This window comes from Megalops cyprinoides, chromosome 25 (assembly GCF_013368585.1).
Source record: "Megalops cyprinoides isolate fMegCyp1 chromosome 25, fMegCyp1.pri, whole genome shotgun sequence".
NCBI classification, from domain to species: Eukaryota; Metazoa; Chordata; class Actinopteri; order Elopiformes; family Megalopidae; genus Megalops; species Megalops cyprinoides.
Genome location: NC_050607.1, coordinates 7634949 through 7649657, shown reverse-complemented (window position 1 = coordinate 7649657; position 14709 = coordinate 7634949). Strand labels below are relative to the sequence as shown.

Here is a 14709-nt window from a genome sequence, read left to right as displayed (position 1 = left end):
CAACCATTTGTAATAATTCACATATTTTGAATATATTGATTGAGCTAAAAATGTACATTCCCCATATATAGTTTTTTTTTCTATGGGGTTATTGAAAAGTCATGCACTACAGGACCTGAAGTGGACGTCCAACACACCTATAACTGACTGAACCTTGTACATGTCAGAATTAGATTTGGTATCAGTTCCATTGCTTGCTTGTTGAAGCTAGTGTGGGGCCTGCTGTCTTCTTACACGTTGGCCTCACCCATCCGTTCCCTTACCGCCATTGGCAGTATCCGTCAGTCCGAATGATTAGTGCTTCACGCTGCATTATATTCAGCTGGCTCCAGCTCTCAGACAGAGCTAACACTCATATATAAAAACTTAAAATGTTTTCTCTTTTTTTACCTAGATAAAACACCTCGAGCATTGAACCCCTGACCCTTCTCAGCGAGATGAAGTATGAGTTATGAGATTCTTTTTTTTTCCCCCACATCACATAAGGAAGAGATGAGGAAATAACTCACCATTTCCCCTCGGTGAGCTCCAAGACCAATTGGTGCAGATCTTCACAGCTGATTGGTGCAAACATCAGCAGCTCCAGTGTTGATTGGTGCAGACGGTGGCAGGTCAAGGAACAGATTGGTGCACATGCTGTTATCTCCAGGGCTGATGGTATTCTTCTGCCTCTCTGCCACTGATTGGACTGGAGGGCAGACTCACCTGGTGTTCCAGGTGTAAACTGCTAAAGAGAGGTACCTGTAAATGCAGCAGGAGCCTGCCTCCTTTTCCTTGCCTGTGCGAGGTTACGCCATGCTTTCACCTGTCTTTCTGTTGCCTCAGGAGTACGGCTGCCTCCTCTTCCTCTCTCCCGGGCTGTGCCCCCCCCTACTGCTGGATCGCGGGGCTGAAGTACAGAGTCATACGCAACCAGAGCAGAGAAACAGCGTAAAACACTCTCTGCTTTCATGGTCCATCCGTATATGTTTATGTGAATGTATGTGTGTATGTATGTGTGTGTGTGTGTGTGTGTGTGTGTGTGTGTGTATGTGTGTGTGTGTGTGTGTGTGTGTATGTGTGTGTGTGTTATGAGCGTGTAAATGTGCGAATGTGCAAGAGTGAAGATGGCCCATGTGAATGCACGTGGAATGTTTGGGTACTGTGTGTATTTATGTGTGTAACAGACAGGAGTCACTATTCAGAACACTTTAATGTATATTCTTATTCTGAACACCTAAAAAGACCAAACTAACCTGTTTGTTTCATAATAAAGTTTATTCTATATTACAAATAGTATCTTGTTCTTGACTGCAAAATAGGAATGCATATATATTTACATACACAGGTTTACAATGAACTATAAAGTTAAGAGAAGCTTGCATTTTCCCTAAAGGTCATGTTTTTTCCTCTCAAATATATGCGTAATTTCTTCTCAGATGATATTAAACAATTTCTTTAAACGAGTCTGTCACCTGCTGTAACATTGAGATCTACAGGAACACATGTTCTTACAGAACGTTACAGGTGGAAGCTTTACCTGGCACCATGGAAACGGGGTCAGTCCTTTGTGATGACATATTTCCTGTGGAATGTGACATCATGGACTGGCAGAATTTTATCCATTTCTGTACACAAACTTTAAAGCTTTTACGTGACCAATGGCACTGGCAGTTGTCACAGCAAAAGAGTGGAGGTCTCACACAGCCTGGGAAAGTGTTAAATTTTGCTTGTGTTACCTAAAAACACAGCCACTGGCTCACGGTCACCTTGTGTGTTGCTCAGGGTGTGAATGTCACATGAAAGGACTGGAAAAATCTGCTCTCCAACTATAGCAGGAGAATGTATCCTGTCTGTGGTTATTTAACATCAATCTAAGCCAGTGCTTGAAATGCACTTAAATCCAGAACACTGTCTAACACAGACCATGTACCTAAAGGAGGGACGGAACTTTTGCAAGGTGAAAACATGACCACTATCTTAACACATTACATCCAAGACAATTCCAAAGTGAAGCCTGGTCTCAAATGTCCCAACCTTTAAAACTCTCCAAATTCAAAAAAATGCTGCAAATTGTTTGATGATTCAGATTCATTTCTTAGTATCCAGATTGGTCAACATGCATATATTTGTTTTTAAGGTACCACTTTCACATCAGTGTAAAACGAACAGCATGGATTTGATATGGGACACCTTGATAAAGGTTCCACCTTAAGAGAGCTCTTACAGTTCAGAATGACAGTCTGATCCAGTGATCCATCCAAGGCTTCCAAGCAAAACAAAGAAAAAGGACAAATCCACATGATCGCAAGGCATTTTTCTCTATGCTCCTTTTTTTTTTTTTTTTACATTTCGATACATGCGCTTAAAAGCCAGTACAGACCCGGGGAGGTCTCCAAACGGCCACATCACCACATCCAGCATGTCTGTCAAGGCAAAAGAAAGGTCAAAGGTCAAAGAAAGCAGAGCAGTTCTGTCTGCTCTTACTGACAATATCAACATCAAGCGTTTTGTCCCCCCTCCCCCTTTCTGTCTTTTTTTGTGGTCTTTCTTCCACCGTACCCACAAGGCGAGGCCGCTGGGGGGTGCCCTCTGGGAGTTCTCTAGGTGTCATCCTTTTCCTGTGGGCGTGGCATCAAATGACAGGAAGTGGTGAGCGTTTGGGGGAAACTCCAGCCGACTAGTTCAGGAACCACTCCATAATCCTTAAACTCAGGGATCTAGCATACTATCCATGATGGGTGGGTTTTTACTTTGGTGGGTGGGCTTTGTCTTCTTGTGGTGGATATGGTTTCATTGACATTTCCTTTGTTACACGGCACTTTGTATATAGATATATATGTATATATGTGTGTATACATTTGATATCCTTTTTAAAATCAGACTCCTTTGGTTTTCTGCTGGCCAGCTTCTTCCATGTGGCCATCAGACCCAGGTCTGTTTCTATCCATGACTTCCACCAGCTTCTCCGTCAAACAGAACAGGCCCAAGCTCACATTGTCAGTCTCTCTCCTGCCAATCAAAACCAAAGCTAGTCACTACATTTCAAAGTAAGAGTTCACCGCCGCAAGACACTGCTGGGCAGCAGCATGACAGCAGGCTGTGCTTTTATGTAGACAAATGAGGGACCGTTTTCCCTCGTAACCCTATAGGCGTCTTGCATGAAAAAAATGTATTTCCATGGTACAGCTTGGAGAGATGAGCATCGTCACCATTGGTCAGGTACTGAGGTTGCTGCGATCAGGGTAGAAGTGTGCTTCTTTAAAACATTACCTCCTGGCCATTCCACACCCCCCTGCTAACAGCACAGGGTTCATTTTCAACGCCCTCAAGTCTAATGTGGAGGAAATTTGAACAGTCGCTAATTTTAGAGCAAGCAGATGAGGGAGCCACTACTAAAGATTTCAATCCTACACCATCAATCAAGACGAGGCTCAAAAAAGTAAAATTCAAAGAGCAACATGCCTCCCCAAAAAAGTCTTTCAACCGCATTTTCTACTATCATCATGACTGGGACAACCCTGGAATTGTTCATTGCTCTTCATCTTTTCTGTTGCCTTGAAACTTGGAGATGCACGATTTCAGTAACTCATAGCAGCACTATCAGAAAAAAGCGTTGTTTCACTGTGCTGGTTTGGTGTGCAGCCCTCTTCAGCACAAACCCCCCCTTACAGCTCTGTCAATCTCCTTGAACAGTTTAAATAATTCACTGGACGCTTTGATAGGTTAATTTGCATCGTTCTGGAAAAAGAAGGCAGAAATAACTGACACCAAACTTGTTTCAGAGACTTCGTCATCAGCGGCGTTTTCAAGGCAGCATAACAATAAAGTTTTTTTTTTTGCCCCCTGGGGGGTCGAAAGTTGCATATGTGGAGAGGGAGACTGCCCCCCCCCCCCCCACCCCATCCCCAAACACACAAACACCTGTGCACAGCACAGCTAAAGATGAGAACGCTAGCAGCCGCAAGGAAAAGGAACTTCGAAACGGAGGAGATGGTGAGACAAACGACAGACAGGTCTTTTGCTCAGGCACGGCTCAGTTTCTGCCCTCTCCCAGTGCACTCTGGGAAACGCGGTCCTCAGCTCTCCATGCTCATCAGCGTGACCACCTGCTCCAGCTTGAAGGCCAGTCTCTGTTTCCTGGCAACGTCGTCCTGCTCCAGCACGCACACCATCTGCCAGGAGAGGGGGAACGTACAGGTCACTACCCAAAACCTTTCTGTAACATTACAGCAACGTTATCACAATTTTGTTTCGTTTAAGCAGCACTTGCTTGATGTCTCACTATGTTTCTATAACATAATATCACGCATAGATGCCCACAGTAATGCTGAGATTATGTTATTGCTATTTAGTGGATGCTCTTATCCAGGGCGACTTACATTGGTTACAGGTTTTTTTTTTTAACAATGTTATCCATTTATACAGCTGGATATTTACAGAGGAAACTGTGAGTTAAGTACCTTGCCCAAGGGCACAGCAGCAGTGCCCCAGTGGGGAATCAAACTGGCAACCGTTCAGTCACACATCCTGCTCCTTAACCATTATGCTACACTGCCGCCCACAGATAACTTTACAACAGGCAAGCATGTTGAATCAGTGACAGATCTGACTAGAATGTGTTACTATGGGTCAAACAGTAAATTTCTGCTGTTCCAGTGAGACACCTGCTTTAACAGCTTATATGACACAAGCAGGTGGTGGGGGACACAATGTCTTAGTGGTATTTTATTGCCAAACTATAACATAATTCTACAAACCCTTTCAATCTCCTACACTAAACACATCATAAAGGAAAGAGTATAAATGATGCTGTACTCTTAACATGCCTTCTGACTGAGACTGTTAACTGTTTTCAGCTCCTTCTAGTGACCTTATAACCAACAGAATTGATCATATTACTTCTCTCACAGTTGCATGCAAATGCCTCACTGGATAAAAATACTCTGGCAGCCTGTATAATGAGTTCATCACTATCAGTCACAGAGCACGTCAATCATAAAATCCCTCAGTAGACTGCCTTCTGATGTCAAACATATATGACTGTTCCAGTATGTAGCAGATTACAATCTGTGTGTGCTGTATATTGGTTTAAACAAACTGACACATCACTAGTGACAGTATGATGAGAATATGACACAATGAGAACATGACACCAATACTCTGCTCACATCACATCTTTACTGTTCATTTTATAAAATGACCACTGTGGTGTCTTCTCATTACTGTATGTTTGTAGCTGGTAATCTGAGACAGAGGGAGAAGGCTGCCGTTTTCTGGGCGTTTCTTCAACGTTTCGTGGGCGTATACGGTACCTCCTCGCTGTACTTGCTGGCGTAGGAGTAGATCTCGCTGAGGGAGCTCATGGCGTTGAACTCGTGAGCGTGCAGGCGGGACTGCTCCGCCAGGTAAGCGTTCATGTCCTGGTCGCTGATGGCCGGCAACCTGCTGATGTCCCAGTAGTATCTGCAGGATCACACGCACGCACGCACGCACGCGCGCACACACACACACACACACACACACACACACAAACAAAGAGTATTAGCAACCAGCTCAAGGGCCAAGATACACAAACACTCTCAAATGCACTGTCACACGGGCACAAACACATGCACTGACACACACAGGAACACACAGAGCATCAGCAGCCAGCTGGAGGGCCAAGGGAAGCACACACACACACACACACACACATACACGCACACGCACACGCGCACACACACGCACACACGCACGCACGCACACACACACACACACACACACACACACACACACACACACACGCTTATCACATGCGTACACCTGGATGTGTTCCTGTGAGAAACACATACTGTATTCCCATTACACTCAAAGCACTGACCTATTGCACATAATTCATACTCAGCTCTCTGCAAAAAGGCCTCTGTGAGTCAGTATTCCTGTTATCACACTAATTGGTGATTTGGGGTATCATGGGCGCCAATTCCAGCATCCATCCACTGTTCCCTTTCGTGACAGTCATGCCACTCCGCGCCGTTCTTGAAAACCCAGGTGAAGTGTGGCAACGGACTCTGAAATCCTGTTAAAAGTGTCTTTCAGCTTCCGCCTGGCTGACTGGAATGAGGCTTGTGGAAATATGATAATGGTCCATACGCGGGCATCACGCGCTGACACGCTAACAGCACTATCAGCACACAAAGGGACGAGCAATGCTGCACGACAGCGCTAACGGTGACAACAGCCCCTTTCCTGCGCCGCTCAATGTGACAGAGAACTACTCGTCAGATGATAAAGTGTCAGGTGTGTTTTTGGGGATGGGTGCCGGTCGGCAATTGCCAGATCTCTTCTCCCTCTATTTAGTGTCAGAGCTTCATTGAGTTTTCCCAGTCTGACCTGCACTGGGGAAGAGTAAGAACACTGAAGTCACAGCTCCTCTGCGCTCACCTGAACACCTGAAACACTACCACCGAAAGCAATGTCTTATATCTTAAACTTAGTTTTCCTTATAAAATGTGCTCGTATCTCTACCAGCTAGCTTGTACCTTGTCTGGCCAACTACTGAAACTTGGTCATGCAGCGCCTCTAATATTCTTGACTGCTTATATGGCTTTTTGCTTGTGTTGTACTCTGCCTAACTTGTAAGTCGCTCCGGAAAAAAGCGTCTGCCAAATGAATAAATGTAAATGTGTAATGTAAATGCAGCCAGTGCTGTGTACGGGACGCTGTCCTTGCTGTGTGTTAATGAAGGGCTGGAAGCGTGGGAGGAGGAGGAGGAGGAGGAAGCAATCAGTCACTGTCACCGGCAGATGTGCCGTTCCCGACGGCCCCCTTCATTAGGCTCAGTCATTTACATTTTTAATTCCCGCCGCTTTGCCGAATCATCTGTTCCCCGCGGGCTCCCGGTGCTGCGCCGCGCAGCCGTTTCCACTGCAGATGCCCTCCCGCAGACCCTGCGCATTCTGCGACCTCTTTAACTCTGCTGGAGGTTTACTCAACACCCTCAGGTGAAGCTCCCCGCACAAGAGCACTACATCAGAGTGCACCTTTCTGACGAGCTCTCACACAAAGCCTTCTACTGCATGTGAGGCTGTGTTGGGTAGCGTGCTTGGGTATTTGGGGAAGGTCTGCATGGAGGCTGTGTTGGGTAGTGTGTGCGGGTATTTGAGGAAGGGTTGTGTTGGGTAGTGTGTGTGGGTATTTGGGAGAGGTCTGTATGGAGGCTGTGTTGGGTAGCATGTGAGGGTATTTGAGGAAGGTATAAATGGAGGATGTGTTGGGTAATCTGTGCAGGTATTGAGGTAGGCTCCTCGAGACTGTGGGGTGCGTACCTGGAAACTGTGCTTTGAATATGAGACACTAGCTCCCACTATCCTACGCTTCTTTCTGATCCCAGAGGGTGAGCAGACTGCTGTCTGAGGGAACACCTGCTTACCAAGCTCACCGTGTCACAGCTACGCCCCTGCTAAATGTACACCACCCCCACCCCCCCAGTAAAGCCAAAACAATCCACACACTCACAACACACACGAAAGATCAAAGCATGACATGCCATTCTCCCTCGTCCTCCTCCCACTGGTCTGGGATCAGTCTGTTACACTCAGCACCGGTTACAAACCCCCCCCAAGCTGCTCTGACTGAGCAGATTACAGAGAGGAGACAGCTTCATCGCAGACACATTCACCAGTCCACCTCTCATAGCTTCACCTGGCCACAAATTACGCTCTCAGGGCGTTGCTCTAAAGTCTTTGCACCATCACAGCACTGCTGCAGTGTCACAAGAATAATTACATTGCATCACAATATTGTCATTTACCACACGCTTTTATCCAGAATGACTTACACAGCTTACAGTCTTTTTGACATGTTATCCATTTATACAGCTGGACATTCACTGAGGCAATTCTGGGATAAGTACCTTGCCCAAGGGTACAGCAGCAGCGCCCCAGTGGGAAATCGAACCGGCAACCTTTTGGTTACAAGATCTGCTCCTTACCACTGCCGCCCATCACAACAACGCTGCATGTCATCTTAGTTACCGAAAAGTAACTATGCTATTGAATGCACTGTGCACTGCACTGAGATCATGGTGACAGAGTGTCAGCTCCGCTTCACTGACTGCCACAGAGAAACAGACAGACCCCAGATTACAGGGTGGAGACTGGGGCAACAGAGGAGACAGAAAGTCCTGTTCTGACCAGTCCCAGCTACCCTACAGTGCAAGGATACAACAGCAGGCCAACAGTGAGCACTGGGACAGGACATGGGAAACTCAAACACTGTAAATGGTGTAATGAAAGCACTCAGTTACAAAAGGAAAAGGAACCAAGGAACCAAGAATAATCAGAGATAACTTGCAGTACAGCAAGAACAGCCCTGTTATTAGTACTGTTATTAACGCACTACAGCATGCACAGCCATTATTAATGCTGTTATTAACACACTACAGCAAGTACAGCCCTGTTATTAATGCGGTTATTAATACACTTCTGCAATTATAGCCCTGTTATCACACTACAGCAAGTACGGCTATGTTATTAATGCTGATATTAACACACTACAGCAAGTACAGCCCTGTTATTAATGTGGTTATTAATACTCTACTGCAATTATAGCCCTGTTATCACACTACAGCAAGTATGGCTATGTTATTAATGCTGATATTAACACAGTGCAGCAAGTACAGCCCTGTTATGAATGCTGTTATTAATTCCGGACCATGCGGTAGAGAGGCTCATAAAGAGAGCTCCGTTCAACCTTATTTTAATCCATATTTAAATGCCTTCCATCTCAGTATCCTTCCCTCGCACAGTAACAAAACGCAGCCAGGGAGAACACAGAACAGGAGGGATAAACATCTCCTCACCTCAGACAGATGCTGCCATCACTTCAGCTGCCAATGAACAGACACTTTAGGAGCCTCAGAGGTCTTATACTCCATTCAGCCATGTGACAAACCCATTTAATAAAGCTCTTATTTTAACAAGTCACCTGCAAGGCCACATGGACATATAAAGGCTCAAACTGTGCACATTAATAATGGACAGAGCTTGCAGCCCCCAGCCCTATGTTTTATGTTCCCTGGACAGACAAAACGCAGACAGACATACAGATAAACAGACAGACAGATCATGCAGACAGATGAGACCGACCTCTCCACCCAGCTCTTATAGCTGGGGATGTCCTTGGCGTAGAGCAGCTTGTTGGAGGGGGAGTCCTTGCCCAGGCGATGCTCGGAGGTGGAGCAGGAGTCCATGAAGGTCTGGGCCACCACCGACAGGCAGGCGTCCGTGATGCTGCTCTTGTGGATGTCGAAGACGAACTGCGGGTTCTTGATCACGTTCACCCAGAACCTCAGAGGTAGGCTGCACCGGGGAAGAAGACATCTTATTACTGCTGATAAGAGAAAACCTCATACCCTCTGAAACCACCAGTTAACATCTTAGTGCCTACAGCACAGAGCACTGACATTACCACCTTACTGCCTATAGCACAGTGAGTACCAACATTAATATCACACTGCTTATGGCACACCAGAGCTATCATCTCATTGTCTGGCTGCTTGTTCCCTCTTTGAGTTCTTCCTGAGTTTTCATCACATGGTTTCATGTGCTAGGTTATTCACTCTGAGACCATAGACCATAGAGTGGGACAGTGACCAGAATTCTGACTGAGCAAAAAAAACGCTCATCCCTAGTGTGAATCCCATTTAATTCACAGATGCTTCATATTGCTTTCTAAATTTGAGCTAAAACTGATTGCCACTGCAAAACATTCTGATTGGCTGATATCAGGGAGTTGTTGATGAATGGGAAAGGGAGAGAAAGAGAGACTGAGAGATGGAGAGAAGGGAGGAGGAGAGAGAGGGAGTGTGAGAGAGCAATAGAGAGAAAGGGAGAGAGATAGAGAGAGAGAAAGGGATAGAAAGAAAGAGATAGAGAGAGGAGGCGAGGACGCTAGTGTTAATGTGCAGTATTCTGGCATGTTCCATTCTTCAGTACAAAGCTAATGCGAGGGAATAGGGGAGAGGCAGGTGGGCTCCATTAGCAGCGGGTTGCAGCTGTGGGAGCCCTGCTTTCCCTGCTCGTGTTTGTCTTTAACATGAGCCCATACACCGCTGTGTGTGTGTGTGTGTGTGTGTGTTTACTTCCAGTTTGATTACTGGCTGTGTCGATGGTACACCTGTTGTTGTGTGTAGGCAGTCAGGGGCGTTAGCCGTTACTGGATGTGTTTGTGGCTGCTTTGTGTTAGCGTTCAGGGGTGTTAGCCGTTACTAGATGTGTTCGTTTATACCTTGTTTATACCTTGCATTAACATTCAGATGAGTTAGGTGCTCCTGAATGTGTTTGGTGGCTGATTTCTTTTAGCGTTCAGGGGTGTTAGCTGTTACTGAATGTCATTTTGGCTGCTTTGTGTTAGCATTCAGGGGTGTTAGCTGTTACTGGTTGTTTCTGTGCCTGCTTTGTGTTAGTGTTCAGTAGTGTTAGCTGTTACTGGATGCGTTTGTTGATACTTTGTATTAGTGTTCAGGGGCTCATTATACTAACGCAGCTGCAGGGAGAGGCAATGTCCCTTAGAAAAGGAAAAAAAAATATGACCCTATTTATGGGGTGCCCTGGTTGGCTGGATGGATATACTGTGTTTCAAACATCAAAGAGAGGAAACACAATTGCAATAATTTCTGCCCCCCCATCCCCCTTTCCCCTGCCGAACATCACTCAGCCGTGACAACACCACAAACGAGAATCTGAGGGGGGAAAAAAACCTTCAATATTAATCTGGAAGAATCCAGAGGGATTAGCAAGAGGATCAAAAGGATATTAACACCATCGCTATGGAGACTTATTGTTGACAGTCTCCTGCAGCTGGCCACAACGGATAATATTATTTCCCTGGGAGAGGGCAGAATTAATGCCGGTCTCCACACATTTGTCTTTGTGCTTATCGCAGTAACGTTGTGCGCTCACTGGACCGAGCTATGGGTATGAATATGAGCACAGAACCCAGCAGAGAGCCAGGAGTAGACCGCTGCAGGAAGCAGGAACTCTACATGGCCTTGCTCTGCTTGCGGCTTCCTCGATCACAGGAAACACCTTATCAATGGAAGCCATGCGTTAGCGAGGGTGACTCATTCAGTCAGAGTTCATCCACATTTCTGTTGTGAAGAGATTTGGTGGCTCGAGTGCATTCCCTGGACAGGATCCTGGTCCGTTACAGGGCGGCAGTGTAGCATAATGGTAAGGAGCAGGACTTAACAGAAGTAACAGTAACAGAAAGGTTGCCAGTTCGATTCCTCACGGGGCACTGCTGCTGTACACTTGGGTCAGATAATTAACTCACAATTGCCTCAGTAAATACCCAGCTGTATAAACGGGTAAGTTGTAAATAATTGTAACCTATGTAAATTGCTCTGAATAAGAGTGTCTATTTATGCCAATACTGTAATGTAATGTGATGAATAGTCCCCTATATTCATAAATATGACTACAAAGAGGACATAATTTGGACAACGTCACCGCAAGGCTGTGTGCGTAGAGCTGTGTGTAACGTCAGGAGCCGGACAGCAGGGGCGCTGAGGATTCGGCTGGGGGAAATGAATGACCCGTGTGACAGGAGTCTGCAGCAGCATGCGGAGAGGCGCTGGGCCGTGTGAGCCACATGCTGGCCAAACGGCTGCAGCTCAGCCTGACTCCGCGTTCCGCACGCGCGTCGGCGTAAATCGCTTTTTAAGGACCCCTCTTTCCGCGGCGGTTCCATTAATGCCTAATGAAAGCGTGACCCATGGTGCTCTCTCAGAGTGCTTAACGCGCCCGTGAGTGGTGCCCATAGAACAGATGCAGAGAAAGGCAAACAGAGCCTGCTGCCCCCTCCCCGCACGCGCACGCGCACACACACACACACACACACACGAACGCACGCACACATGCACACACATACACGCACACACGCATACAGACACACACATACACGCACACACGCATACAGACACACACAGACACATACACACACATGCACACACACATGTGCGCACACACACACGCACGCTTGCATGCCACCACACACACACACGAATGTGTACACTCACCAGGGATGTTTTTTTCAGTGGGAAACTGATGAAGTATTAGTGTACCATATGTACACAATCACACACAAAGTACACAAACACGCACACACACACAAAACACACACATGCACAAACACACACAACACACACACGATAAAGGAGCTGATATCCTCACTCTTTGTCCATGTAATGAGTGAGGTGCTCAGGTGTGAAGAACAGAGATACCCAAGACCCCTCCACCTGTCAGAGACCACTTTCTGTTTTACATATAGGTCCTAATGGCTGCCACAGCCTCTGCAAAACAAAGACCCCGGCTCCAGCTTGCCTTTCCAATCTGGCAACCAGACTACTCTGTGAAACTTTCAAGCGTTCAGGGTCATTCCGTGTAACGTGAAGGGGAAGCTAATTCGTACCACTGTCCTCAGCTAGAATGATCTACAATGCTTGTGATCCGGTCCGACCGCACTACAACACCCCCTTCTGTTCACGAGCACATCCTATAACACTCATCTAATAAAACACTTCAATTATCATAATTGTCTTTTTACAGATATAAGCACTGTGCATGTCTCTGCAGAGTAATTTCTTAGAAATGAGAGAGGTGCCGGAGCCTCTTTCCACGCAAATAACTGTCTCCCTCGCTTCATCGCTCACATTCATTCCCACAATTAAAATCCCATTCGCTGGCGCTTGGCGACGGTTTCCGTCACAACATTGCCAAAGGCAAACCTGTGACAATGGGCATAGAGAGCTGAAGAAATCCTGCCTGCAGTAGGGGGCGCTATTGAGCATGCTCATGCAGGCGATGTAATCACTCGAGCCCACAACAGCAGTCAGTCACTAGACTCTACAGAGTGTCCTGACCCCTGAGAGTGAGGCCTGTATATTACACAGATGTAACTCTGTCAGATTGCCCTGTGCTTTGAGCCACAGTGCTGCACAATGCCAAAAAAAATGCCCCCCTTCTCCTTTCACACATCACTGTGCAGATAAATACAAGAACGATAACTATAGGACACCTTTGTGTATGTGTGTCTGTGTGTATGTGTGTGCGTATATTTATAAACGCACGCACGCACACACACACACACACACCAATCCACTTAGCTGCGTCTGTTTTTTTTTTCATTCTTTAATCTGTGTTGTGTGAAGCAGACAGGAAGGCGACAAGTTAACTGGTGACAGTGTGCAAACAGCAGTGTGAATGCTAATGAAACCGCAGATGTGTTGTTGAACGGAGGAGAACGGTGCCTCTGAGGACACTGTGTGCTTTGTTACGGCCTCCAGAGAGACAGAAGGGCGATGGTGGAGAGCCAGGGCAGAGAGGAGGGAGACAGAGGGAGCGGAGACCGGAAACAGAGGGAGCGGAGACCGGAAACAGAGGGAGCGGAGAGACAGGAAACAGGGAGAAAAAGAGACAGGAAACAGGGCACAGAGAGACAGAGACAGAACACAAGAGGACAGAGAGACAGGAAATAGGGGATAGAGAGACAGGAAATAGGAAACAGGGCAGAGAGAGACAAGTAACAGGAACAAGGGATAAAGAGAGAGGAAATGGTGATGGAGAGACAGGAAACAAGGGATAGAGAGACCGGAAACACGGTACACAGAGAGACAGGAAATAGGGAACAGAGATGGGAAACCGGACAGAGAGGCAGGGAGTAGGGGAAAGATTAACAGGAAGAGTGGACATAGACAGGAGGTGCCGTGCCGGCTCAGAATGAGGCTCTCACCAGTTGCTCTTCCACGTGTGGCGGACGTGCGGGTCGTGGATGCCGTGCTTGTCCGCCTGCTCATCCAGGAAGTCGAACATGTACTTGATGGCGAGGGGCAGGGCGCTGCCGCGGTGCGCTGTGCTGAAGATGGTCTCAAAGAGGTCGTCCACAAACTTCTGCAGCGTGCCCTGCGGGAGAGAGCAGCAGGGAGACAGGGACTGTTTACACAAGGTCCTACACACACAGACACATACACATGCTCATATAGACGGACACATGCAAACACACAACACACACACACTCAGACACACACACACACACACACACACACACACACACACACACACATACAAATACACACACACTCATACAGACAGACAAACACACATGCACGCACACACATATGCACACATAGACACACAAACACACACACACACACACGCTCAAACAGACACACAAAAACACACACGATCATACACACACACACACACACACACACACACACACACATACTCACCCGAACACAAACTCACATTTACATAACTACACATAAATGTGTACTGTTTCTGTGTAATCAGTATGTGTGTTGCTGTGCATATGTGTGTATTTGCACAGCAGGGTTATTTCCCAGGATGGACCACAGCGCGTAATTTCATTTAATTCTGTGGGGATTCTGGGTCAGAGAAAGAGAGAAGTGAAGGAATGTGTAATAAAGGAAAGGCAGGATCTGACTTCACCGAAGGCTGCAAAGCCAGTCAGACGTGGTGTGAATAAAGCCGCTCTCCTCCAAGCGGGGACGAGAGAAGCAGAGCTGATGATCTCAGGAATATTTCTACACCTGCCCCATACTGATGACTAAAACACTTTCTCCCTCTCACCCCTCTGTCTCCGTAGCAACTGCAGCAAGGGGTGGAGTCAGAATCCAGGTTGATCCAAAAAAAAAAAAAAGTATCCTCATATTTCCATACGTCG

General features: G+C 46.7%; 1 protein-coding gene across 1 annotated transcript in view; it reads right to left on the bottom strand.

The window, feature by feature from the left end:
* Positions 1 to 4058: 4058 nt before the first annotated feature.
* LOC118771897 (plexin-A4-like) overlaps positions 4059 to 14709 on the bottom strand; it is a 152869-nt gene continuing 142218 nt past the window's right edge. Inside the window, exons 29-32 of the mRNA XM_036520044.1 lie at positions 13756 to 13925; positions 9111 to 9323; positions 5295 to 5445; positions 4059 to 4154 (exon numbers count right to left, since the gene is read on the bottom strand). Of these exons, the coding sequence (XP_036375937.1) occupies positions 4059 to 4154; positions 5295 to 5445; positions 9111 to 9323; positions 13756 to 13925 (630 nt within the window). The remainder of the gene's footprint in view (positions 4155 to 5294; positions 5446 to 9110; positions 9324 to 13755; positions 13926 to 14709) is intronic.